At 37.1% G+C, this 26,642-nt stretch overlaps 1 protein-coding gene across 2 annotated transcripts in view; it reads left to right on the top strand.

Moving 5' to 3' along the window:
- Positions 1-25,468, top strand: part of LOC121427544 (Hermansky-Pudlak syndrome 3 protein homolog) — a 30,293-nt gene extending 4,825 nt beyond the window's left edge. The window contains exons 1-20 of one of the 2 annotated variants that reach the window (XM_041623990.1): positions 934-1,035; positions 1,833-2,078; positions 2,649-3,432; positions 4,138-4,244; positions 4,800-4,984; positions 5,791-5,901; positions 6,556-6,692; positions 7,060-7,311; positions 10,495-10,612; positions 14,457-14,540; positions 15,025-15,182; positions 16,942-17,113; positions 17,813-17,911; positions 18,433-18,534; positions 19,274-19,372; positions 19,793-19,856; positions 20,431-20,588; positions 21,287-21,415; positions 21,678-21,858; positions 23,540-25,468. In XM_041623990.1, the coding sequence (XP_041479924.1) occupies positions 1,865-2,078; positions 2,649-3,432; positions 4,138-4,244; positions 4,800-4,984; positions 5,791-5,901; positions 6,556-6,692; positions 7,060-7,311; positions 10,495-10,612; positions 14,457-14,540; positions 15,025-15,182; positions 16,942-17,113; positions 17,813-17,911; positions 18,433-18,534; positions 19,274-19,372; positions 19,793-19,856; positions 20,431-20,588; positions 21,287-21,415; positions 21,678-21,858; positions 23,540-23,718 (3,333 nt within the window). In that variant the 5' untranslated portion in view covers positions 934-1,035; positions 1,833-1,864 and the 3' untranslated portion in view covers positions 23,719-25,468. Of the gene's footprint in view, positions 1-933; positions 1,036-1,832; positions 2,079-2,648; positions 3,433-4,137; positions 4,245-4,799; positions 4,985-5,790; positions 5,902-6,555; positions 6,693-7,059; positions 7,312-10,494; positions 10,613-14,456; positions 14,541-15,024; positions 15,183-16,941; positions 17,114-17,812; positions 17,912-18,432; positions 18,535-19,273; positions 19,373-19,792; positions 19,857-20,430; positions 20,589-21,286; positions 21,416-21,677; positions 21,859-23,539 lie in introns of those variants that run through there. The other variant, XM_041623989.1, reaches the window with a different exon arrangement.
- Positions 25,469-26,642: the final 1,174 nt, after the last annotated feature.

Here is a 26,642-nt window from a genome sequence, read left to right as displayed (position 1 = left end):
TTCTCTCTAAAAGGTCAAGGTCATTTGTCAACCATTTTTTGCATGATTATTCTCCTAGATGTCCACCATCATGAGGGTATTCAATCTAATCAAAATAATTTAACACTATTTTTCAGGTCATTAAAGCCTCTGAAATGTCCCATACGTAACACGCACAAATTCCTGGACTTGCCCAAGAATGAAGGGAGGAGAGAATGGAAAAAAGAAAGTACCGTAATGGAAGGAGAGAAAAAATGAAAAGGAGAGAAAGGAAGAAGGAAGCAAAGAAAGTTTAAAGAAAAAAAGAATGAAGGAAATAAAAAAGGAAATTTTAAAAAAGGTGGAAGTAAGAGAAAGGATCAGTAATAAAAGCTAGGAAAGATGGGATATAAAGATAGATGGAACAAAAAAGGCAAGCAGGAAGGATAGATGGATGAAGAATGAAGGACAGAAAAGAAAGAAAAATGAAAGAAAGAAAGAGGAAAAAGGTTCAAACTTCAAGCAAACAAACGCAAATCTAACAAAATGATGGAAACTTTTCTCCATAGACGCTGTTTTTGTGATGCAGAAGTACCAGAAATGTACCTAAAAAAATCTCCAAAATTATTTTTAAAATGAAAATTGTGTATGGTGTACCCACCTCAATTCTATAGATATATTTCTTTTCCCGGTCCATAGCTGTAGAATGGAATTATGATTCAAGCTAGTTTACCCTGAAAAAATGATGAATAGCTCGACATTTGATCTCTTCCATTCATAACATGGCCAAAGAGGTACTGATGCGCAGGAATTGCAATTGCTTGTGTACTAATGGTTGTGCAGAGGGGAAAAAGGACAATAAAATGGGGATTTTTTTAAGCTCTGCTGAGCAACACACAAAAGCATTATTCTGTTATAAAAAATCTATACTGTGGACTGGGAAAAGGAATATCCATAGAGTCAAGGTGGATGCATAATTTTATTGGTGTATTGAAGTACATTTGTGATACCTCTGCATTGCGAAAATCAAATAGTGTGTTACGATCCTGGGCTCCTGCTGACATCGAGACTACCTGGGTAAGAAGGTCACTAGCAACTTACAACAATTCAAAATGTCAATGATCAAAGATGAAAGTGCATCGTTAGTCATGATCACAGCTACTTGCCTTAAAGTTAATGCCATAGAATACTAGGTTCTAGAATTCCATCTTGTGCTGCTCTCTGGTTGAAAAAAATATGGGGGTGTAATAACCATAAGCAAATTGCAGCCTCTGTGTTAAGTTCCTTCAGCAAGAATTCATCCACAGTCACTGTGCTGCAATCTACTCAGGTGAGCTGGGGTATGGCAAGAAGGAATTCCTCAAGCTATGAGCACAAAATAAGTAGCCTATCTAAGCTGGAGTAATTGGCATCATTAGCATCTAATAATGTGTGAATATGTGCGCAATTTTTTCTTCTACTTTTTTAATCATGTTTTTTTTTCTTAGGAAATAATTAACCTCATACAAATTTTTGATAGATAGGTCTATTCACTTCTGTTTGAATCTTTGAGCATTGTGATTGTGTACGAAAAATACTATATTTTTTATATTTATAAATTACATTTTAAGTACTTTGGATGAGATACCCAAATGCCATCCCCTTCTCCTCAACTCCCTTATCCTCTCCCTCTTTCACTTTGCTTCCCCTCCTCTCCTCATCCCCCTTTTCTTCACCTTTCCTTCCCTACCCCTCCCTTTCTCCACTCCCTTCCATACCTACCCCTTCATCTTCTTCCCTCTTCCCCTTTCTTTTTCCCTTTCCTATCCCCCTATTCATGAAGAAATGGGACTTATCAGTTGAAAACAATGAGAAACTTTCAATTTATTCTGTAGGGCCTATAGAGCAGTAAGAGGTAGAACCAGACATGGTCCAGGTACTATCCTGTCACCACTTCAAGTCTCAGACTGTTGTGAGTCCAAGCCATGAGCCTCACATCATCTTTGCTTCAGGAAAGCACCTCTTTGTGGCTACATCGCATCAAACAGTTGAGGTGTACTTGCTTGATGGATCGGACTGTACCCTCGTCCATACAGTCAAGACTATTGGCCTTGCATGGAAAGGAGCATTCTGTCTACCTGGTGAGAGATCCAAATATAACCTAATAACCAGAGAAAAGATGATAAAAAATTCTCTCTCAAATCTGTATAAATGTACTTGCATAATACCTCATTTAGTAAACTTATATCTTGTTAATATTTTTTCTCACTGATATTTAACATGGATGCATTGCTTATGATTTCTTTTGTATATTTCTTATTTTACACTTGTTAGATCTAGATGTATACTTAGACAAACTTCATATGCATGTACATTTGTACATGTTATTTCTTTTACAGAAGACTAATGCAGAAAAATAATGTACTCTGATCTTATTTTCCTTTTAAATTTGAATGATACTAAAATGAAGTCTTAAAAAGAAAATTAAAAAATGAACTTGGAAAATATACAATCAGTTGCAAGACCTTTGATTGATTTTTAAACCAAATATTGACTTTCAGTTGATTGCAGATACTTTCAATTCCCCCTAAGATCACATTTATTTGAAGCAGTGAAATCCGATAAGAGTTGCTACACTGAAAATTTTAAGGTTTTGACATTGCTGTGTCCCATTGATCTTTTAATATTTAATGAATAACTTATTATTCTAGGAAATTACATACTCCTCCTGGAGGACGAGGATGGCAAGTTTAACAATGTGAGAGCTTACTTCAACTGGGATCAATGGGACAAGTCAACCAAAACTAAGTCAGGTTCACCAACCAAAGTAGTTCCAACTGAATCACAGGGCTTGGAGGTTGTTGAAGTGCGCCCCAAGCGTCATGTGCAGTGTTTCTCTTGCTGCAGTGAGAATGGGAACTTGGTCTTGGGAATGCGGGATATCATCAGCATTTACCGATTAGTAGTCCATTCCGGCCAGCATGACTTTCAGCTTTTCATCGATATTGTCATTGATGGCTTCAAGACAGCCAATGTTGATATCTGTGGTGCCCATCTTGCCTTCACGTCATTCCACGAAGCCCACGTCCTCCGCATCAACTCCCAGAAATTCCACATATCCTGTGCTTCAGATGGAGCAGCCGATTCAATAAGTGTAAGAGCCACAGGGTCGTCAAAGCCTTCGGAGGGTAAGTCCCACATGTGCAAGTCCACGTTAGATTCTTTCACTGACCGTAAACCGTCGGATACAGAGCAGGACAACTACTTTGTCAATGATTCCCATTTCATTGAATGTACTTTTGATGCCAGGAGTCTGTCAGTGAGACCCTCTGAACCATCAGCAACTCACAATCGTATCGTTCTTCAAAGTATCCTAGATGAGGAGTATCTTAAACAGAAGGATGGTCCTGCAGAAACCCTTGGGCCAGTCAGCAGTATTCCTGGCATTGCACCATTCAAAGTGAGACATGCTGAGAAGGCCAAATCAGAAAAGAGGTAAATAAATATAATTTTTGTCTTTAGATATAGGCAACTAATAACTTGACAAATGGATGCTTAAAATAAAAATTTCACAATCTTTCATATTGTGTGTTATGATGTTTAATAGCCCTTACTCTCTTTTCTCATTTCTGTATTTTGTATTTCTACTTCTCTTTACTTGAGCTGTAAAGGCAAGTTAACTGCAAAGTACTTGTTGATTATTCAAGAAATGGTGTCATTTTGATAACATTCTGTACTTGGGTTATATTGTGCAAAACTAAATATGGTTGATTCCTCAAGGGAAAAAGGAGTACCAAAAATGGCAACGAATGCTGGGTAATCTCAGCTGCTGGCTGTAATAGTCAAAGTGATCAACTGTCTCAAAAGGCCATTAACTTTGTTTCCCTTGAAAAGAATCCCTGTATAAACATGTATCAAAATAACATTTTTATAAAGACCACCTGCTCATGACTATTTTTGTGTCCCTCGGATGGTCTTTAATAGTCAGGTTTCATTTTATTCAGTTGTACAAATTGAAACAATTGACTGTTAAAGATATACTGTATCCATGCAAGTCCCAAGTTTTTCTTTTTCTGATCAATAGATCATCTTATTGAATTAAACATGAACGGATGATTGCATGAAATTTTGGATGAAAAGAAACTACAGGAAGTTTTGGAAAGTGTTTATGGTTTTAGGTCATTATTTTTTCAACCCTAGGTCCAGCTCAGAGAAAGTTCCATCCTATGTTCATCTGCTGTACTGTAGGTTTTCCAGTACAGAAGCCAGCCTCATGCTCGCACAACTCCTGCCTACCTACACAAAAGGTATTGACATAATGTTACAATGGTTTAGGGAGGTGTCCTTGCTGCTGCACATGTTGCAGACTATTATTCTTTTCCAGACCATTCTCTAGGTTTTATCAAACACACAAATATCAACATTTCACTCTTACTTTTCAAGTTACACAATTTAACACTTTGAATTTCTTATGTCATTGTTTTCAAGGAAAAAAAAATGAAATCAGTTTCCCCAAAATTTCAGTCATTACTTCAGTCTTTCCAAACCATCTGTACTTTTGCACTCTTTCACACACAGAGAAAAGAGAGAAAAAGAGACAGAGGTAATGTAAAAGAAAGAGATTGAGAGAGAGAGAGTGTGTGTGTGAAGTATATATATCCTTTATCATGTTTAATAATGGGACTTTGTTATATGTCCTATTTCAGCCATTTCACACTGGAGAAAGCAAGAGAAAGAGAGAAAAAAAGGGGGGGGGGAGATAAAGAGTGAGTGTTCGAGAGAGGGGTGGGAGGAGATAAATATCAAAAGCATAGCCTTTGTCATATTTGATAATGAGATTTTTATGTGATGTCCTGTTTCAGCCCCCTTTACACTGGAGAAAGCTGCATCGGCACAAGCACAGACTTCTGAGTCATTCCATAGTCGAAAACTACTGGGCATGTGTTGCCTCCTCAGTACCCCCAAGCAGGGCCTGGTCTATGACGTCACAGGCCAAGTTATTCCCCTCTCTTGTTACCTATATACGGGAGAAGCAATATCTTTGCAGGTAAGTGGTGGATGCATGTAGTTTTTGCAACCCCCCCCCACCCCAAACTCAGGCACTCTTAGGGCCCATTTCATACAACTATGGTAACTATGGAAACAGCCATGGTAACAAAGCTTAGCAGCCAATCACAATCAAGGTTTCCATGGCAGTAACAATAATGGCATAGTTACAATAGTTGTAAGTCACTATGAAATAGCTCCCAGGGGCTACCTACAACTGTGTTCAATTTTACTGGTAATTTTTTCCTTTCAGACTGAATGTTGCATCGAGTAGGCATCTATATATTGCTGTCTATCTAGAATTCCGAGGCAGAAAATTTTTATCATTTCATTTGCTCTAGCCCCAGGTGCTGTTTTCAATGCCCAATACATGAAATGATTGAATCCTACCCATTTACCTTCTCAGAGTCAAGTGCATTCAAACATGGATGAATGATATTTCTATGTCATCAAAAAAGTCCATTCTGGCACATAGTATACTTCAATTTTTTGTTACCTTCGGAGCATTCATGAAACAGATATTCAGTGATTATCACTGGCTATTTGTTATAAGCTACTGAATTTCTTGCATCTGGTTGGCTCCGAGCAAATTTGTCTGTGAAATTTACTGACAAGATGCTTCAAGAAACACTTCTAGAGGCAACTCCCTGCAGCAATGGGGCTACCAGCATGGAGGCAGTGAGGAGGGTATTCTGACTTCTTGTTACAAGCTATTGAAATCCTTGCATCTGATTGGCTCAGAGCAAATTTATCTGTGAAATTCACTGACAAGATGCTTCATGAAACACTTCCCTTATGTTTCCACAGGCTGGGGAGGATTTCCTGTATGCTGCTTCATCCAGCGGCCTGGAGACCTACTCCCACAGAGTGAGTGCGGCCGCTATCTACAATAAAGAGACATTCGATGGCAAGTCTAATGTGAGTGAACTCCCTTTCTCTAATCTAACCTCATACATGTATATCTTTTAATGTTTACTTTGTTTATGAATATATAGCAAGGCTGTAGGCTGAAGCAGAGGCCAGACTGTCCAAGGCCAATGACTGACTGCTGATCCCAAGGTCTTTGGAACCCCAAGGCCAAAGACTTGTTATCTGAAGCCAATTACGAGGCCAAGGCCACAGTTTTGTCATTGAGTCTGACCTCAAATGAGCATAAATTTATTGTAATTTGAATCTTTGGTAAAGATCCTGTAATAATTAAATATAATTGTACTCTCCCCCCCCCTCAAAAAAGAAAACTTTCAAAACTGAAGTGGCCTTTAGATTTTTTTTCATCAGTTTGACCATTAATGAGATTTGAGTGCCTTCTTTAGATTAGGGTCAATTTTTTCTTAATATTGGGCCGTTGAATGCTTTATTGATATAAGAAAGCAATATACATTAAAATCTGCTTTAGCACCCATCTGAATAGGACCACAAGTTATTCTCCCTTGAATAGTTCTTGCCATTGAAATGCATGAGAGGAACCTTTCTATAAAGAACACCTTCTCATAAAGACCGTATTTCTTGTCTCCCTTGGTTAGTCCCTTTAGACAAGTTTCATTGTATATGTATCTTTACCTGTCCAATTAGGCTTGCCCTGATCCAACTACGGACATCTGCCTAGTAGGACTGCGGCCGTTCTTGAGTGTTCAGAAGGTGGTGTCATGTGACAGTCATGTGATTCTCCTGTGTAAGGCACCCAATGACCAGGGAGAGGAGTCGGGCAGGTGAGTCCACCTGTCACTTTCTAATAAACATTATACCCGGTGGCTGTTTCAAAGAGCTGTTCGGAAGTTATACATGACTTGTACTTGACTTTATGCACAAATTTATGCTTAACTGGTGAATCTTTCTTTTGCTAAATGATGTATCCCTATGTAGCTGACTTGGCATGTAAGAACATGTTCCAGTCATGCGTATCTTTTGTAATGGGTATCTAGGCACTTCAGAGGTACAGAATTATTTTCACTAGCAGATGTTAAAAGCTACTGAAAATCCTTGCTTCTGATTGGCTGAGAGCACTTAATTCGGTGAAAATCAATGACAAGACTATGAATGACATTCTCTCCTGTATTTTTCCTCTTCCAATCCCAGTGATTGGAGTGTTTATGTTCTTCAGAAGGCCCCGGCCTCCGACCTCCTCGACGACATGATCGAGCTTGCGACAGGTTTCCGTCAAGCAAGCGTTTCGGCCTACCAGCATCTCATCATGGAGGCCCATCTGATGATGCGATCCAAGATGCTCCAGTGTTGTCATGGTGATGAGGAAGATGAGACTGAGGAGTACAGAACAATCGAGCATCGGTATCGAGAGACGAGTGCTCTTCTTGGCCAGATTTATGCACAGTAAGTTATTTTCTTCATGATCCATTTTAGGTCTGCATGTGATATAGATGTAATTAGTTTGATGTTCAATTTATTGATATATTATGTAATTTTTTTAAATTTGTAATACATATGTTGATATGCTTATGGTGTGTTTCTTTTTGTGCACCAATTTTGTCAAAAATATTTCTCATTTCTGCACTGGAAGGTATATTTCTAGCTATTGTATGAGTTTTATGATATTGTCATTCTTATTTCATTATAATTTTTGTTCATTTGTTTATTCATTAATTGATTTATTAATTTGATTATTTACTTGATTATTTATTTAAAGTATTTAAATATTTATCTATCTGTCTGGCTGGTCGTCCATCCATCCATTTTTTTTTTGGGGGGGGGATTGTGACAGGGTCACATATAATTGAAAATTATTGGCAAAGGTTTGAGGAAATCCATCAAAGAATAAAAAAATTATTATAATTTTAATTATTTGATTTCTGACATCATGTACAAGCAGCTTGTTATTAATGTGGCCTATTATACATTATGGGTATTTCCTAATTACACATTAGACAATATGGTTAATGGGCTAAAGGGCAATGAGACAAAATGGCTGATACACCTGATTGTAGATGAACCATGATCATTAGACCATGTTGGATGAGACCAAATGGAAATTAGTCCAAGTGAGTGTAGACCAAGTGCATTAGACCATGGACCTATAAGAAATGGACGAATAACGCGAGCATTCTTTTGATGCAATCATAGTCACCATATCCTGATTATGTGCATAATTAAGGAGAATATACAGGTGTTTTGACAATAGCGGCTACCGAGGCGAATCTGATCTAAGTTACAAATTAATCTTTTTCCTCTTGGCATTTGTTGGCTGATGTCCTGTAACAGATTATACCTTTCAATTAAGATGGTTCAGTTTTGGAACAGCAAATTGAGAAGCAGACGATTTTTGTGATATCAAATATATTATTATCGATTTGCACACTTCTGCACACTCATAATGACCTTACTAACAACGAGAGGGGGACGACCCCTACAAGAAACCCACCACGTTTCTCTGGAATGTCATGAGGAAATCTTTAAAATGTGATTATAAATTACAATCAATCAATTTCATTTCAGCCTCTATCTCGAAATATTCATACATTTTCCCAAATAAAAACCATGGAACTAAGATATTTATTTGTAAACCAGAACTGCACATTAATTTCAGAGAATTTAGTTAATTTATTACCTTCTGCGCATACAATTTGTCTAATGTTAAATGTCTAATCACCGAAAGCTTCTGTAACTCATGGTTTAATTGACGGCGACCATGATGGTATCACAGGAGATAAAATATGAAGAGAATGTTATTCACATGACAATAACAGTCAGATGTTAGTGAATTCATTAACTAACCGATGACTGTCCAGCTCCCATAGGTCCATGATTAGACTAAATGGTTGATACACCTGATTGTAGATGAACTATGATCATTAGACCATGTGGAATAAGACCAAATGGAAATTAGACCAAGTGAGTTTAGACCAAGTGCATTAGACTAAATGGTTAATACACCTGATCATAGATGAACTATGATCATTAGACCATGTGAAATGAGACCAAATGGAAATTAGACCAAGTGAGTTTAGACCAAGTGCAATTAGACTAAATAGTTAATACACCTGCTCGTAGATGAACTATGATCATTAGACCATGTGAAATGAGACCAAATGGAAATTAGACCAAGTGAGTTTAGACCAAGTGCAATTAGACTAAATAGTTAATACACCTGATCGTAGATGAACTACATGTATGATCATTAGACCATTTGAAATGAGACCAAATGGAAATTAGACCAAGTGAGTGTATACCAAGTGGCAATTTACCCCATAATCCACTTGATAGCCTTCTGTACTCCTGGCTTTCTAAACACAATCTACTCACACTGCAAGTAAAAATATATTTCTCCTGCAATGAACAGTATTAATCTCCTTGTCCACATGTTACTTTGGGGCAAATGAAACATTCTTAGTTACTGTCAAGGAAATATGGCCATTTACTGATAAGTAATAATAGCCATGCTCTCACATCAGTCTTTATGATGTAGTTTGACATCCTTTGTGATATTGCCTTTCCTAATGCTAAAATTACATCTCGTTTTAAGTAGAAGGCCATGTGGTACTGCAGTGATAATGATGCTCTTGTATTGTTTGACCATGTTGATCTATTGGAAAGCATTCTCCTATTATTGATATTCTATGAGCTATCAAGAAAACATGACCTTTTTGTTATGGGGACAGTAGCTCTATTACACTCTTATCTATTCACAATGTTCTATTTCTTGTTAGTTATTACACACAAATTGAACGTACTGAAAGAATTGTATATACTTTTCAAATGGGTCTTTTAACCTTTTATTATGATTCTTGTAGTGTTATTCTTTTGAGGTATCAAGGAAATATCATTTCCTTACTGAAGAGAGTAATAGATCTGTCCTTCCATAACCTCCTAATATTGTTGGTTTCTTGTTGTTGAAACCAAATCGAAAAAAACATATAAAGCATTTTAACAGAATTACAGAGATTACATGTATTTCCCAGCATAGTAAAGTGTTTTCACATATATTGGACAATTACTTTATAGTAGTAGATAAATATCTAAATACTTGAATGGTGAAGTTCATTAGGACCATTTTAACGTTTCATGAAAATATTTTCACGTTTATAAATTGGAAAATAAAAAGCTTCAATTGAATAATGAAGTACAACATGAGCATGAAGTGATAGAAAATAGTATTTTTTAAAAAATTCTAATTGAAGTCATTCAAAACCAAATGAAGATTGAATATTTGTCAGGCTGGAGTGTTTTTTTGTTGTTGATGAAATGTGTTAACACTTCCAGGTTCAAAAAATGCTTGTAGGTTAAAGATTTTTTTTTCTTTCATAAGTGAACATTTACTATTGATATATATGTATACATGTACAGTACATGTATACTGATCCCTGCCTATACAATTTTATCTCTCTCTTGATCCACTGTGCATGCTAAAGAAAAACTAAAGATCTGACTCAGTTTTCTCTTGTGGCCAATAAAAAAACCCAATCTGTAATAAAAAAAAAGGAGAAGATAATAAATTGACACAGTTTTCTCTTGTCGACCATGAAAAAGCCCTAATTCTGTGATCTCAATTGTCTTCCCAAGGTCTACTAATGCCACAGACTGGTCGCTTGCTGTTCCGTACCTCACGATGTCTGAGCATTCTTTGTCAGAGGTGCTAGAGGCAGTCACTGGATCCTTCACAGAGCCATTCATACCAGAGGTAATTTTCACATCTTTTGAGTAGTTAGAATTGATACAGATCATTCAAAATTGTGGAAGGCCAATACTGTCATAATTCATGATCTGTTCTACATGTAATAGTATCATAAAAGGGGCATGTCTGATCATTCTATTTCAGAGGTGTAAGAGGTAGTCACTGAATTCTTATAAAAAAATTCATGTTAGAGCTAATGTTTCATATCCCTCAAAGAGTTTCAATTGATATAGATCATACCTAAGTATGGAAGGCCACTGCTTGCATAATACATGTATGAGAGCACATCTTGAACATCTTACAAAGCTTTGATAATTCTTGAAAGACTGGTATTATACAATGACAGATCAAACGGGAGAATGTATTTGATAAAATTTGAGCAAGAGAGAAGAAATGCAACATTTCAAAAATCCTTCGTAGATCAAATGAGTGGTAAATTTCCCTGTTTTGTTGCAAAAGAGGGGAGACACATTGGAGTAAACGAAGGATGATTCTTCAAATATGCAAGGTTTATTTACTGTTTAAGCACTCTTGTCTGAAGTGCTCAAGGTTACTAAAACATCCTTCACAGAAAATTTTCTACAGCAGATAATATTTAACTAGGCCCTGTAACATGAAGCTTTTTGATTGATCGTAGGGCTGATTTTACGATCGATCATGCATAATAGTCAATGCAATCAATCGTAGAAATCATTTCATGATCAATCGCTTAGCTTTATGTGAACAAGGCCATGATTTCATAGCAGGAGAGAAAAATTTTAATCATTCACTCAAGCTTCATAGCAGAGCTTATCTGCTCATTAGTCAATCATAAAAAGAAAAACATTGATTCAACCTTTTGGAGTAAAGATAATCTCTATTTGTAGAATGGGAGTGTCGGGTAGGAGGATCATTAAATAATCAGATTTAATGGTTGCTTGGTTTCTGCTGTGGTTAAGATACATGTACATGTAAAGATGGCGCTCTTTCATTGTAATGAGCCAGTGCCATTGATTAGAATTGTTTAGGCTTTAGCTGTGCAATGCTATTGCTTGCAGACAATTACAATGTCAGGCATTCTCGAGGAAATATTTGGTCATCAAAGTAGCATTATAGTTTTTGTTCTCACTATCAATATTTTCATTAAATTCAAAAAGGTTTCTCACTCCCCCCCCCCCAAAAAAAAAAGGAATGAGACAGTGAATTTTTATTCTTGATTCACGTAGCACTTTCTAGAATTAAAAAAAAGTATCAACAAATTAAAAACAAAATTAAGAGGACAAAGTCTACACCATTGCAATTTTGTTAACAGTTCATGTAGTGTAACATATGGCACCCATAATAAAAGGGGAGAAGAAACATGAACACCAAAATAATTTAAACCTCTCCTGTTCATTAATCTTAAACATTTTTGTTACTCAGTCCTTGAAAAGCGCTCAATGGAAATCTGATCCTTAAAAGGAGTTATGTAATGTAATCCCATATCCCTTGAGGCTTCAATCGCCCATGAGTAACATTAATGTGCTTTGTGAGATGTAATCCTATCTATCAATTAGTCGCATGGGGGTATTTTGTCACTTTGCCACCAATTCAGAAGTCTGCATCAGGGCCCTGTCACATAAAGCTTAGTGATTGATTGTTGAGCTGATCTTTACAATTGATCATACATGTTAGCTTATGTAATCGATCACAGAAATCAGCCTCACTATCACTCGCTAAGCTTTATGTTACAGTGCCCAGGATTGTCCTTGGTGCCAAAGAGTTGCTCAAGTAATGTGGCCTTCCTTTGCAGAATACTTTGTAAAGGGTCTGTCACACATAGGGTCCCTTCGCAGAAAGAGTTGCAATTAAACACAACTCTAAAAATCAAGTGCAACTTGATTTTAAACCAATGACATGCCTGTATTAAAAGAATGATGATAATAACATATTTTACCCAGGGAAGCCTTTTCGCTTCAGAAAACTGTTCTCCCAGCAGGCCCTGATAATGTTATTATGGACTCTTTGCGCTTGAAGTTTTTAGTCGTGTTTCATGCAATCTCTTCATGCAACGGGCCTCTGGGCAAATAAAGCCAGTGTATACCAATATATTGTACAGCAAGCTTTACTACAACATTGCATCATGGCAATTGAAAAGAACAAAAAAGTATGATTATATTCCAATAGAAGTCTGTACCTGAAGGGAAGAAGGACCTCTGTAACCTCTTTATTTATATCAATAATTGTTATATTTTCAATAATTGAAATATGATCAATAATCATGCAGGTCTGACAGCCTTTTAAGAAGAAAAAAAAGTATAGAGGATCCCATGATTGCTTTACACCTTCCCTCTCAGGAAAAAAATCCAATAAATCATGAGAACATTTTCAGGTCTCAAAACATATTATGAGATGGTCATTCACATCTGCCTGTTCCATGTAAAGTTCTTGCAAGTATGTTCTTAGCCTTTGACAAGTCTTGCATTCCTATAGCAAATATCTTCCTACTGCAAATATCACTGTGACCTCGTAGAAATCCTGTAAGCATTTTATTCTTGGGATATCACAAGTACTTGCGTTCATGCTGTCAAAATACTAGGGGCCTGTTTCATAAATGACTTAAAGGTCAAGTCCACCTGAGAAAAATGTTGATTTGAATCAATAGAGAAAGATCAGACAAGCACAATGCTGAAAATTTCATCAAAATCGGATGTAAAATAAGAAAGTTATGACATTTCAAAGTTTTGCTTTTTTTCAACAAAATAGTTATTTGAACAAGCCAGTTACATTCAAATGAGAGAGTCGATGATGTCACCCACTCACTATTTCTTTTGTTTTTTATTGTTTGCATTATACAATATTTCAATTTTTACGAATTTGACGATTAGAACCTGCTTGCCTGAAGCACAAAATGTTAAAATAATGGAATTCCACGTGTTCTGGGAGGAATGAAACTTCATTTCACATGACAATGACTAGAAAATAAGAATATTTCATATAATAAAATACAAAAGAAATAGTGAGTGAGTGATGTCATTAACTCTCTCATTTGGATGTAACTGGCTCGTTCATATATAACTATTTTGTTGGAAATAAGCGAAACTTTAAAATGCCATAACTTTCTTATTCTACATCCGATTTTGATGAAATTTTCAGTGTTATGCTTGTTGAATTTTTCTCTTTTTATTCAAATAAAGTTTTTGTTGGGGTGGACTTGTCCTTTAACAACTATGCTAACTTTGTAATTACACCATGATGGAAACCTAGATTGTGATTGACTTCTGAGCCCAATAACCATGATATTTGGCATACATGTAATTAAACCTCTTTGTGAAACAGTGCCCCAGGTATTTTTTCATGATGAGGTGGTGTGAAGGCACCTTTAGGGGCTTCTTGACAGATCTGAAGGAGCAGGTCTTAAGGGTTTACGTCTCATCCCATTGTGATGGGAATGATTAAAGAGGTATCTTGCAAGGCTTCCTGTTCATAGCAGGATTCTTTGTGATTCTACACAATAGCATATGCTTAGGCTATGTTTACGTGGAACCACTGCAGCTAAAAGTCACAAGTGTGAACCTAACTGATATATTGAAAGGGTAACATGTGGTGGATATCACTAAGTTTCACTTCAGCCAATTTGAGAATACGTTGTTGGTTTGATGAAAGCATATCATTCATTAATTTGTCAATGTGAATGAATGACCAAATTAAAAACTTTCTCCACAAAGTTCACATGCATCACTTTTGGTAGTCCTTCCATTTCTGTTGTCAATATTTTTATGTTTTGCTATTTGCATTTATATGGATAATTGATTAATGTAGTTAAAAAAAAACTAATATCAGTCCTTACATGCATTAAAACGTAAATTTCTATATATTTTTTTTTTGATAGGATCATCATCTTGGACTAGGGTTGACAGATTTTTTAGATGTCAAGCTCTTCCAGGAGGATTCTTCCAACGAACCAATGAATGAGGTCAGAGAATGAGCTTTATTGTGTACCTTCTCTATTCAGTTAGCATTGTATGGACCCCATCCCTCTCCCCCATGATTTGTCAAGTATGAAACAAGGAAACGAAAAGGAAAGGAAAAAGAATGGAAAAATAAAAAGAGTGAAGAATAAAGAAGATTATAAGGAAGAGAGGTCTGGACGTACATGTAACTGTGTTATTCATGCTACTTCTTTGAGCAAAAACAATGTTCTGTAGGGAATCTTGGCCTCCCCCTGCCCCCACCCCACCCCAATGACAATAGATGTACCTTAGAACTGCACCTGTTCAAAGGGTGAGGTTCAAATCCCAGCTCAGTGCACACATTCTTTCTGTGACTCAGACATTGATTTAAACTTATTGTAAGAGCTTCATTCATACAAGGGTGCTCTAACCAGCGAAGCCAACATTATTAAAGCTTTCTATACAAAACTTGTCATCAATTTATTCATCTTAACTTTGTGTTTATAGGAGATTGCAGAACGTGTAGTTGATGTTTATCATCATGTCGTTCCTTCGCGATGCTCGCAGCTCTTTCTTTCAAGTGAGGTCAAAGGTCATTTGAGTCCGCAGAAGAAGTTGGAAGTCCTTCATAGTTTGAAGAAGCTGCAGTCAGAGAATAGTTATCAGTGAGTTTTTTAAAGTTACCCCTTCAAACTTTTCTAATTTAATTGTATGGCTATGCAAGACTCTGTGAGTTTTTTTAAGTTATCCCCTTCACACTTTTCTAATTTAATTGTATGGCTATGCAAGACTCTGTTGTATGATAATTATAGCTATCTATTTACATTTAGTTTGAATGTCAGTATAGTGTTTGTTAAGTTTTGAATATCTGCTATTCACTGTTGACAGACAACTATACTTTCTTTTCAGTATTTTTAACTCTTTTCCCCCAAAATGGTCGAAAATATTGCTGTCAGCCCTCAAAATACTACAATGCCTCTCTCCTATTTAAGCACCAAAACTGGTCTGTAGGCACAGACCTGATTAAACTTAAGATCAACCAGTGGTTCTTCACCCAAGACTAGCACATTTGCCTTCTATACACCAGTCATTGAAGGCTATGTATTGTGACCACTTTAACCCAAGTGAAGGGTTTGCACAGCAGACTACATCAACTTCCTGATGTTCAAACCCTTACTGTGCAATTAGCACTTGAGTATTGAAATAAAGACTGGGCAATAGATGGCGCTATTCCACAATCATATTTGGGAATTTCCCTTTGAAATATTCAGGCTCAGATTCACATCAATACAGTTGTAAAATGGGAGCCAATACTTCAGTCACATTTGCTCTACTGTGAGTTGAAAATAGCCATTATAACATTTTTGTACCAGCTACGTGTCGATGGTTTGAATGAAAACGTTAAAACGGCTGTTTTTGACTCGCTATAAAAGTAAATGTGACTGAGGTATTAATGTGGAAGTGAATTGGGATGAATTAAGTGAAAATTGATGACATAAGCAGAGTTGGCTTTATTAAAGGATTTGTGCAAGTGTTAGAAGATGGGGAGTGTTGATCCCTTACATTTGATGGTTTATATGAAAGTAATGAATTTTGTGTGAGGCTTAGCTGGTGAAAAAGATATTTTAAAAATGCCTTGGCACACAGGGTTCACGATAGTGTGCAGAAATTAAATTGTTTTGAAGTTTTCTTGTATAAATTATGCTCATTTAAACAAATTTCAAATGCTGATGCACGCTTTTGCCACAGGAGTGTTGCCATGATTGTACACTATTTCATTAATGAAAATTTAGCCATAGCAACAGGCATCAATTTAGCATGGTATGGCAAAAGTGTGCATCAGCATTGGAAATTTGTTTAATATACAAGGTAAATAAGCATAATTGATACAGGAAATCTGCATATACCATGGGTGTAACTGATGATTTTCCAAACCACCTTTGTGAATTCGGGCCAATAAATGCCAGTTAGGAGGAGCATTTTTGGCCCACTGGAGTAGTCTCTGAACTTTGAAAAAGAGGGTCGTTGGTTCGAATCCCAGCCATGGTGTAACTTCCTTCAGCAAGAAATTCATCCACACTGTGCTGCACTCAACCCAGATGAGGTAAATAAGTACCTGGCAGGATCAACACCTTGAAATGCATGTGCATTGTCAGGCTGCCATACTAAAGCCAGGGTAATAATATACCCAGTCCCTTGGAAACACATAGAGAAGTTTATAATTATTATTTTTATTCCTCTAAACAGGATCAAGTCCATATTTTTTCTTGAATGACTTTGCTCTAACAAAAAGCACTAGGTAATTTCAAGTGCAACTAGGAACTTTACACAATATTATTATTATTATTGATATAGCGCCATCTATCTCAAACTATTCTGAGTCATTAACACCATCATCAACACCTCTGTTCTCTAACAATACAGGTGGTCAGCCCGTGATAATATAGCCATGATTCTCATCAATCTAGAATTGGGTGAGATGGAACAAGCAAAGTTTGCCACGTCCTGTCTTACGCCGGATGAAGTAACGCATCTTATTCCCGACAACTCCTCCCTCATCCTAGACGCAAACAGACAATTCACCGACTTTGCTAAGGTAATCCAAATATCCATATATATCCTATATTTGTATTTTATTTTGTCCAATATTTCCTGTATATTATTAAAAAAATATATTTGTATTTTATTTTTTCCCAATATTTCCTGTATATTAGTAATAAAAAATGTAATGGTGTTGATTCTAAACAAAGGGACGTCATTTTATTATGGCCAAATAGATGCAAAGAAATCCAACAAAATGCACTTGAAAGAAAGGAAACAAATTTTACAGAGAATGTCCATTTTCAATGATATTTTATTCGGTGTGAGAAAACACTTTAAGAAAAATAATATGAAAAGTCCCTGAATTGATGACAATGTTAACAGTCACCCAAATTTTGGTCTATAGGTATTTCCTATTCCTTATCATTTTGGGGTAAATAAAAAGAAAATGAAGTGAAATTATGCTTGATGTTGCCAATTTGAGGAATAAAAACTGATCTAATTAGACTTTAGAGTTTTGTCATGAATGTGTCAAATGAATTTCCGAAAAGATGTCAATGTCATTGGAGGTATACTGAAAATTTTCCCAAGGATTGGAGATAGTGCATATATTGCATGTAGGAAAGAGTACACCTGATCACCAACCTAAAAGTAGGTTTAAAAATTCCATTCATGTATGAATCAAAGAAAGGCCATTTTTATTCCTATGCTTCCATAATATTTCATTTGTAAAATTATCTTCGTCTCTTTACAGCTGATGTGTAAAGAAGCAACAGAGTGTATGGTCGAAGTCTTACTCTGTCTCTTAGATCATGATCAGCTCACTCTCAAAGAGACTCTATGTATTCTCAAGGTAAGAAATAGAGATCAGTCAGAAATGACTCTTAATATGGTAAAGGGAGTAAAATGGAACTTGGTATCAAGAGATCTGAAGTAACCGAAATCCTAATATAATAATAATGTTTCATCTACCAAGGGTAGCCACTTCAGTTAGGAAACTGCCCTACCAGCGGGCCCTGCATAACATAATAATTTTATTATTACCCTTCTCAAATCTAAATGCTGAGCGCCTAGCAAGCATGCAGAAGGTCCCATTTTTATAAGTCTTTGATATGACTCGGCCGGGGATCGAATCCATGACCGCCCGTTCATGAGGCGGACTGTGCCTCTGAGCCACTGAGCCACCATGATGTTTCTTAACCCTTTCATTGCAGTGGATAATAAAAGGAACTCATTCACAATGAGTGAAATAAATCTTGGTACAAATCCAAGGATGTGATATATTATTCATAGTTGATTTCAAAGGCATTTCGACTTTGTTCCTCTTTGCGATTGCCAAAACTTTGGTTAAATTCTCTAACCTTTTTCATGCAGGAATACAGCCCTGGTTCACTAGGCAGCTGCCCATTGCTGACCAGATTATTAGAATTGGTGATGTGCTCTGGAAAATGGCAAAATCTTTACTCTGAAGCAATGGTGAGAATTCATACAGTTCATAGAATGTCTGTACCACATACAGCTCAACCTGCTCTAGCTTCCACCTGTACAGGAAGACCACAAGTTCTGTTTCCCTCAGAGAGTTTTTCCCCATTGAAATATCAGAGCTACCAAATCTCACGCATAATGCGTGAGACTCAAGCATTTTGGACTCTTGTTCATCCCCTCAAATCTCTGTCTCACGCAACTATCACATCCTATCCCCATATACATTGTACAAAATGTCTGTGATCTCACTCAGATTCACGGAGAATCTCACGCAAAGCTGGTCTTTGAACATGGCATCTCTGAAATATGTATCAAAAGAACCTGTCCATAAAGATCTTAGGTTTGGTTTCCCTTGAAAAAGGGATCCCCGTTGAAATATGTATCAAATCCACCTGTACAGAAAGACCAAATTTTCAGTTTCCCTTGGAAAGCCCCCCCCTTCCTGTTGAAATAAGTATCAAATAAACCTGTCCATAGAGACCACATATTTGGTTTACCTTGAAAAGTTTTCTCCATTGGAACATGCATCAAGGGTACCTGTCCATAAAGGTCACAAGTTTGGTTTCTTTTGAAAAGGGTTCCCCACTGTAACAGGCATCAAAGGAAACTGTTTCCTAAACACCACATTTCTTGTTCTTGTCTCTCTTGGGTGTCCTTTCTTGGAGAGCATTGTAAATGCTGGTTGTGTCTATTGTTTTAATGAATTTTCATGTTTTATTTCCAATTGTAGCCAGAGATTGTCTCGATATACTTATCCCAGTTGCTCCATGCTGACCAGCCTTCTATGATGAACACATCCAGAGCTTGTAGACGTACACATGCACATGTGGTAAGCTACAAATGTCATATCCTCTAGTGGTTTTGACTCTCGCCTTTCAAACAGAGGGTCATGGGTTCAAATCGTAGCCGTGGCGTGTTTTTCTTCAGCAAGAAATTTATCCACACTGTTTCACTCAACCCAGGTGAGGTGAATGGTTACCGGCAGGAAATAATTCCTCAAAAAGTGGTGTGCACCTGAATCGGTAGCCTAGCTCAGTTGGGTAATAATAATAGCAGGGCTCGCTGGGAGAACAGTTTTCGGAACTAAAGTGGCTACCCTTGGTAAATATGCTGTTATTATCATTATTATTAATATTATATTTTGCATTTGGTTTTTGTCCCCCTAATGTTTTCTATTGTTTGAGATAAAGCCTCAGACCTGATTTAGACCCCACCCTTCATTCCATCCTTTGCATTTATTTTCTTATAGCCACAGGGAGACGGCTGCTTTGCTGCAAGATTCAACTGGCTTAACAAGCTCCCTCCTTTCCAAGGTAAGACACACTTTATCAGGGGTGCATTTCATGAAAGAAACCCTCATTGATTTGCAGTGGTTATTTGTTAAAAGCTACTGAAATCTGTGCATCTTATTGGCTCAGAGAAATTAGTCAGTGAAAAATCATAAATTGTTTCATGAAATGCCTCCCAAGGTCAGGATGATTCTAAATAAGTTGAGGATTCTCAAAATGATATTCAAAATGATATTCTTTAGGAGAGAGCAAGTCTGGGGAAGTCAGGAATTATTTATCAAATCTTCTCGAAAGTCATGGAAAGTGATTCATTCAAGATACATTTTGAATGATGTTGAATTGATTTGTGTAAAGTTAAGTACAGTTAGCAAAAAAAATAATAATAATAATTCACACTCTGACAAGCCCTCGATAAATGACATTCATTAAACACAGAAACTATGAATCAGAATTCAAGTTATGGCAGGAGAGGAAATTAACAAGTACATGAAATGCATACCAAATTAAAGGAAAAAAATGTGATAATTAAACTTGGGGCAAGTTTCTTGTTAAACTATAGTAGTGGTGAAGTGCATTTTTTTCTTCTTCATTTTTCAAGGTTCTTTAAGGCAGACCTGCACTGGTCTAGAACAGAAGGCCAGGAACTGGAGGCTACAGAGAGGCCGGAGTGGTTCAGTGACCCAGCCCCAGACGCCCACAAAGAGTGGGGCTCCTTGTCCCTGCTGCTGCTGTAATGAAGTCCTTATGAGATTACAGGTCAGTAAACCTCACGCAAGGTTCCAACTTATCCATGTTAGTTTTTGGAGATGCAGTTTTTAATTAAATTGAATTTATTTCCGTTGAAAAATGAATAATGGTACATATAAAATGAAACATGTAAATTGGTAAATGAAAAAGTGGAGAATGGTCCTACTCAGCAGCATCAATCATGGTGCTGCTGGTCTACCGAGGGGTCCTCATTATTAAGGGGTTCATGCACATAACTTTTCCTTCTCAAGGGTAGATGCAGACAAAGAGCATGGTTCCTTGCTTCCTACCTGCTGTAATTAATTCCCTATGAGATTACAGGTCAGTAAAGCTCTGGCAAGGATAGCCTTGTGCCATTGATGTGGAGATGCTGTGATGTAAGGGTTCATGCATAGAACTTTTCTTTCCAAATGTTATATGCCAACCAAGAGCAATGTCCCCGTTTCCCTAATGAGAATACTGGTCAATAAACCTCTGTCGAGGTTCCAACTTAGGCATATGGGTTTTCTCCAGATGCTATGGATTATTGCTTGCTGTGATATAAGATTGCAGTGGTTGTTTGTTTTTTTCTAAAGGGTTGAATGTTCCAATTCTGTCTTGGTAGTTGTATCCCTAGGCAAGGCATTTATTTATTCTATTCAACTCTACACCCAGGTTATTAAGTTGCTCGGCAATTAACCATCAGATTTCCTCTTTCCTTTTCATAGAGTCTACTCTGCTCAGAGCACTTGACAGATGAAGTGTCATTGTACGTCATCAACGGCATTGAGGACATGAAAGAATGCAGGGGAAAGGGATCATTGCAGCTCCTCTGCCAAACAAAACTAGATACAAAGGTCAGTATGGTAAAATCTACTAATGATAATGTTCAAATATTCTGTTAAGTTTTGCATGGGGCTATTGACATAGAGGAGGCTTACATCTTTTACTGAGTAAGCACCTAATGAGCATTTCATGAAACATAGGAAGCGATTTTGACTGACTATTGTTATAAGCTACTGAAATCTTATAGCAAGTTTATCAGTTCAAATCACTGACTGATTCTTTCAAAGCACTTCCCTTGCTTCTATGAAATGATTAATATAACTTTTTCCTTAGACTGCTTTATCGGTAGTCATTCAAGAATACCCAAGCATAGCAGTAGAGTTCTCAAGCCAACACTGCGGGCATCGGGAAGACCTGTGGTCTCATGTTCTCTCAGATCTTGTCAAGGGTCTGGAAGAGAAGACTACTGATGGGATGGAGACTCGCAAAGCCATCTCTCTTCAGATGTTGTCAGGTGATTATTTTACCAGGGTAGCTTTTCACAAAGCACCTTACCACATTTTCAATGACAAATCTGTTCATGTCTGTAAATGGACCAATGAGGTACTTGGATTTTAGTAGCTTATAATAACTGTCTTGTGGCAAATTGATGTATGAAGTATTCCTCTATTCAGGGTCAGGGATCCTGCTCCTTACAACTCATTAACAATATTGAAGAAAAGAAATGTTAGAATTCTATGAGATATTTGCTCTTGGCCACATGAATTGCACCATTCAGGAGTTTCCATAAATTTGCATTTGTTGATATCACTGCAAATGACAACGTATGAATCTTAAAGACTTTATAACTCCGGAATTTGCTGAAACCTTTTTAAATCATGATATACCGTAAGTAACGGTGTATTAACCGCACCCCCAACTTTGGACTAAAAAAAAAAAAAAAAAAAATCTTACATTTACATGCATATTTGAGGTACAAAGAAACAAAATCTAAGTTTTTAAGATTTCAAAGTATCCAAAGAGATTACCGGTATGCGGAAATCTGCTGTTCTTGATCAATTCATCTACAAATGTTCGAAAGAAAGAACGGTCCCGACAATATTGGCAACTTACACACTCACTCACCTCACAGTCACAGTGTACACACACAGCACTGTCATTACATTGCAAACTACGATACAGTACCAGTCATGCCAGTACATCAAATTATGATCTGTGTCTTTCCCAGCGTAGGAGGAAGAAACATTCACATTTCTTGCATCACAACCTCACAATCACTTTCAGAAATTTGATGTCTTAGCATGAATTTTGGATACAGGATTACAGGAAGGTTCAAGAAACAAAGAAATTGACATTTTTTCCAGTTGTTTTTTACGGCTTCGTGCCGTCTCTCTCGTGCGTGGTTTACATGGTATCTTATGAAAAGCAAACAGGAAGGAAAAAAAAATCTGGCACGAAACGGAAATTTGAATAGCGCCAGCTTAAGTCGCACTATAACCACATTACAACGCAATATCTAAGCTCACTCAACTCTCGCTCATCGGTGACAAAATATTACCGAGTATGCTTGGCGTCTCTTTTAAATTAGCCAGGGAACTTCACTACTTTAAATCGAGAATAAAGTCAAAATTAGTGTCATGAAGGTGGGTGCGTTTGTTATGGACAACATTTAATTAAGATGATCATAATAATCGATTCCCATTACCCGTGGCTCATACCCCTCTAAACGACATTGCCTGGGCGGCTACGCCCGGCCACTCGATGTGTTGTGAACTGGCAGACATCGTACATGTACAGGAGGGGTTACGGCGGGCTGGCTCAGACCCGTCACCGTGTATAAACCGCACCCCCGACTTTTGATTCTATCCCGCCGAGAAAAAGGTGCAGTTAATACACCGTTACGGTATTTGCCATTATCTTGATGACTTATATACTACAAATTAATGCCAACTTTTCAGCCTTTTGCCTGAATCTAGCTAAATCATACTTTTATTTCTCGCATTTCTGGCTTCATTTTGTATTGAATATAAATGGGCTTCTCATCTGATATCATTTAATGTAATTTGTATCTCTGTGTATTACTTTCTGCTTGACCTGTTTGCATATGGGGATTAAAATTGTGGATTGAGATGAGCCTCTAATTCTTTTTTTTGTTGTTGTTGAAAATTTACTCTTTTTTTTCAATCTCCTTGTAGGTGTACTTGGCTACCTTGTACAGGAACTGGAAGCATCAGCCCTTATATCCCTTTTGCCCTCCGACCTGCCTCTGACCCTTACCATGCCATATATGGAGAGGTCATTGCTTAGAGATCGAGCTAGCAGACTCAGAGAGGAGATAGTAGCAACAGGAATGGAAAGCATCAAGGGATGCTAAGGAGATAGAGAGAAGGAAGTAGAGGAGGTGTGGGGTGGATTAACAAGTAGATGTCCTGTGGAAAAGCTGCCCATGACCTTTACTATGTGCTACTAGTGTATGGAGAGGTCATTGCTTAGAGATCAAGCTTGCAGACTAAGAGAAGAGATAGTAGCAACAGGAATGGAAAGCATCAAGGGTTGCTAAGGAGATAGAGACAGAAGGGGGTATGATAAGGGTGGAGTTGACTAACTAATTGTTGTCCTGTGGAAAAGCTGCCCTTGACCTTTACTATGTGCTATATGGAGAGGTCATTGCATAGAGATCGAGCTAGCAGATTCAAGGCCACCGCACATCTTATGACTGCTTGCGATCCGATTTTGGAACAAATCGCATTTTGCTAATTTTCTGAGATTATGAATGGAGCATATGATTTTATTACAGGTTGAAATTAATTGAAAGAATACTGATATAACCATTTTGAAAGATTGCAAGCGTTTATTTTGGAGTATAGGCCAATTTAGTTTCAAATCCTAACCAATCATACGACTGCTATGACGTCATTACGGCTAGATGTTAAATTTCCTTTTATTCTAAGAAGGATGATAGCATAGTCACAGATTTGAACATGTGTATTCGTAAAATGATTTCGAACATTACACAGTAAGATATTCCATGTCTCTATATTATCATCAAATTATACTACGTATTATTCCAAAATCAGGTCGCAGACCGATCGTAAGGTGTGCGGTCGCCTTTAGAGAGGACATAGTAGCAAAGGGGATGGAAAGCATTAAGGGATGCTAGGGAGAAAGAGGTAAGAAAGTAGGGGAGGGGTGGAGTGGATTAACTAATATTTGTCCTGTAGAATAGCTGGCCTTGACCTTTACTTATACCCTATGTGAAGCTATCATTGCTTAGAGATAAGGCCAGCATTAAGAACTGAAGCGGGGGAGTGTTTCTTAAAGCTCTTTGTAAGTTATGACCTAAGTAACGAGCGACTGAATGAACAACTGGTGATCCTTTTTTGTGGTAAATAATATACTGCATATGTTCATTGACGGTTTATTTAGCTTCTAAGACAGGATTACCAGTCGTTCGTAAAGTCACTCGTAGCTTGCGAACAGCTCTATTAAACACGTACCCAGGCTGGAAAAAAAATTAACTGGTGCAAGGAAGGAAAATAGGGAAAGAGAGCTTCAGAAAGAAAGAGAAGAGTGGAATCAACAAAGTAACTGAAGGGCATCAAAGGCTTTCAGGTTGAGAATGAGAGAAAGAGAGAGTAATAGTAAGGAATTAAATGTAGATATATGTAATGCTACATTATCAATAGGTGCTATGGATGTCCTAAGAGTGTATTGTTTATAAGAGAATATTCCCATTTGAACTTGTATTTTGTCAACTATATTGTTTCAATAATTTGGAAATGTCACAGTTTAACTAAAAAGTGCAATATTTAAACTATATATCTCATATAAGTGTTTGTATTTCTATGCATTTTGTTATGCATGGCCCCATTTAAAACAGCATCTCATTTACTGATGGGGCTACTGCGTTTTGAAATAATATGCAATAGATAAATATATATATATGTATATAAATATATCAAATGATAAAACAAGGTTGAAACGTTCATGCTTTGTTCCAACATGGTTGTACATAGAATTGCATATTTTGTTGTCAGTCACTTGAGAAAGACACTTGGGCATCGTGAAAATTTGTGCATCAAATAAACTTATATGTTGAAACAAAGCATCGTGTCAACCCTGTTTTTGTCTCACCTGCGAAGCAAAGTGAGACTATAGGCGCCGCTTTTCCGACGGCGACGGCGGCGGCGTCAACATCAAATCTTAACCTGAGGTTAAGTTTTTGAAATGACATCATAACTTAGAAAGTATATGGACCTAGTTAATAAAACTTGGCCATAAGGTTAATCAAGTATTACTGAACATCCTATTAGAGTTTCATGTCACATGACCAAGGTCAAAGGTCATTTAGGGTCAATGAATTTAGACCATGTTGGAGGAATCAACATCGAAATCTTAACCTGAGGTTAAGTTTTTGAAATGTCATCATAACTTAGAAAATATATGGACCTAGTTCATGAAACTTGGACATAAGGTTAATCAAGTATCAATGAACATCCTGCATGAGTTTCACGTCACATGACCAAGGTCAAAGGTCATTTAGGGTCAATGAACTTTGGACGAATTGGGGATATCTGTTGAATTCCAAACATAACTTTGAAAGTTTATGGATCTGATTCATGAAACTTGGACATAATAGTAATCAAGCATCACTGAACATTTTGTGCAAGTTTCAGGTCACATGATCAAGGTCAAAGGTCATTTAGGGTCAATGAACTTTGGCCGAATTGGGGATATCTGTTGAATTCCCATCATAACTTTGAAAGTTTATGGATCTGATTCATGAAACTTGGACATAATAGTAATCAAGCATCACTGAACATTTTGTGCAAGTTTCAGGTCACATGATCAAGGTCAAAGGTCATTTAGGGTCAATGAACTTTGGCCGAATCGGGGGTATCTGTTGAATTACCATCATAACTTTGAAAGTTTATTGGTCTAGTTCGTTAAACTTGGACATTAGAGTAACCAAGTATCACTGAACATCCTGTGCGTGTTTCAGGTCACATGTCCAAGGTCAAAGGTCAATGAACTTTAGCCGAATTGGGTGTATCTGTTGAATTACCATCATAACTTTGAAAGTTTATGGATCTGATTCATGAAACTTGTACATAAGAGTAATCAAGTATCACTGAACATCCTGTTCCAGTTTCAGGTCACATGATCAAGGTCAAAGGTCATGTAAGGTCAATGAACTTTGGCCATGTTGGGGTTTTTTGTTGAATAACCATCATATCTCTGTAAGTTTATTGGTCTAGTTCATAAAAAGAGGACATAAGAGTAACCATGTATCACTGA

The sequence above is a fragment of the Lytechinus variegatus genome, chromosome 14 (assembly GCF_018143015.1).
Source record: "Lytechinus variegatus isolate NC3 chromosome 14, Lvar_3.0, whole genome shotgun sequence".
NCBI classification, from domain to species: domain Eukaryota; kingdom Metazoa; phylum Echinodermata; class Echinoidea; order Temnopleuroida; family Toxopneustidae; genus Lytechinus; species Lytechinus variegatus.
The sequence above is the reverse complement of the archived record's forward strand: the minus strand, read 5'-3'. Positions and strand labels throughout refer to the sequence as shown.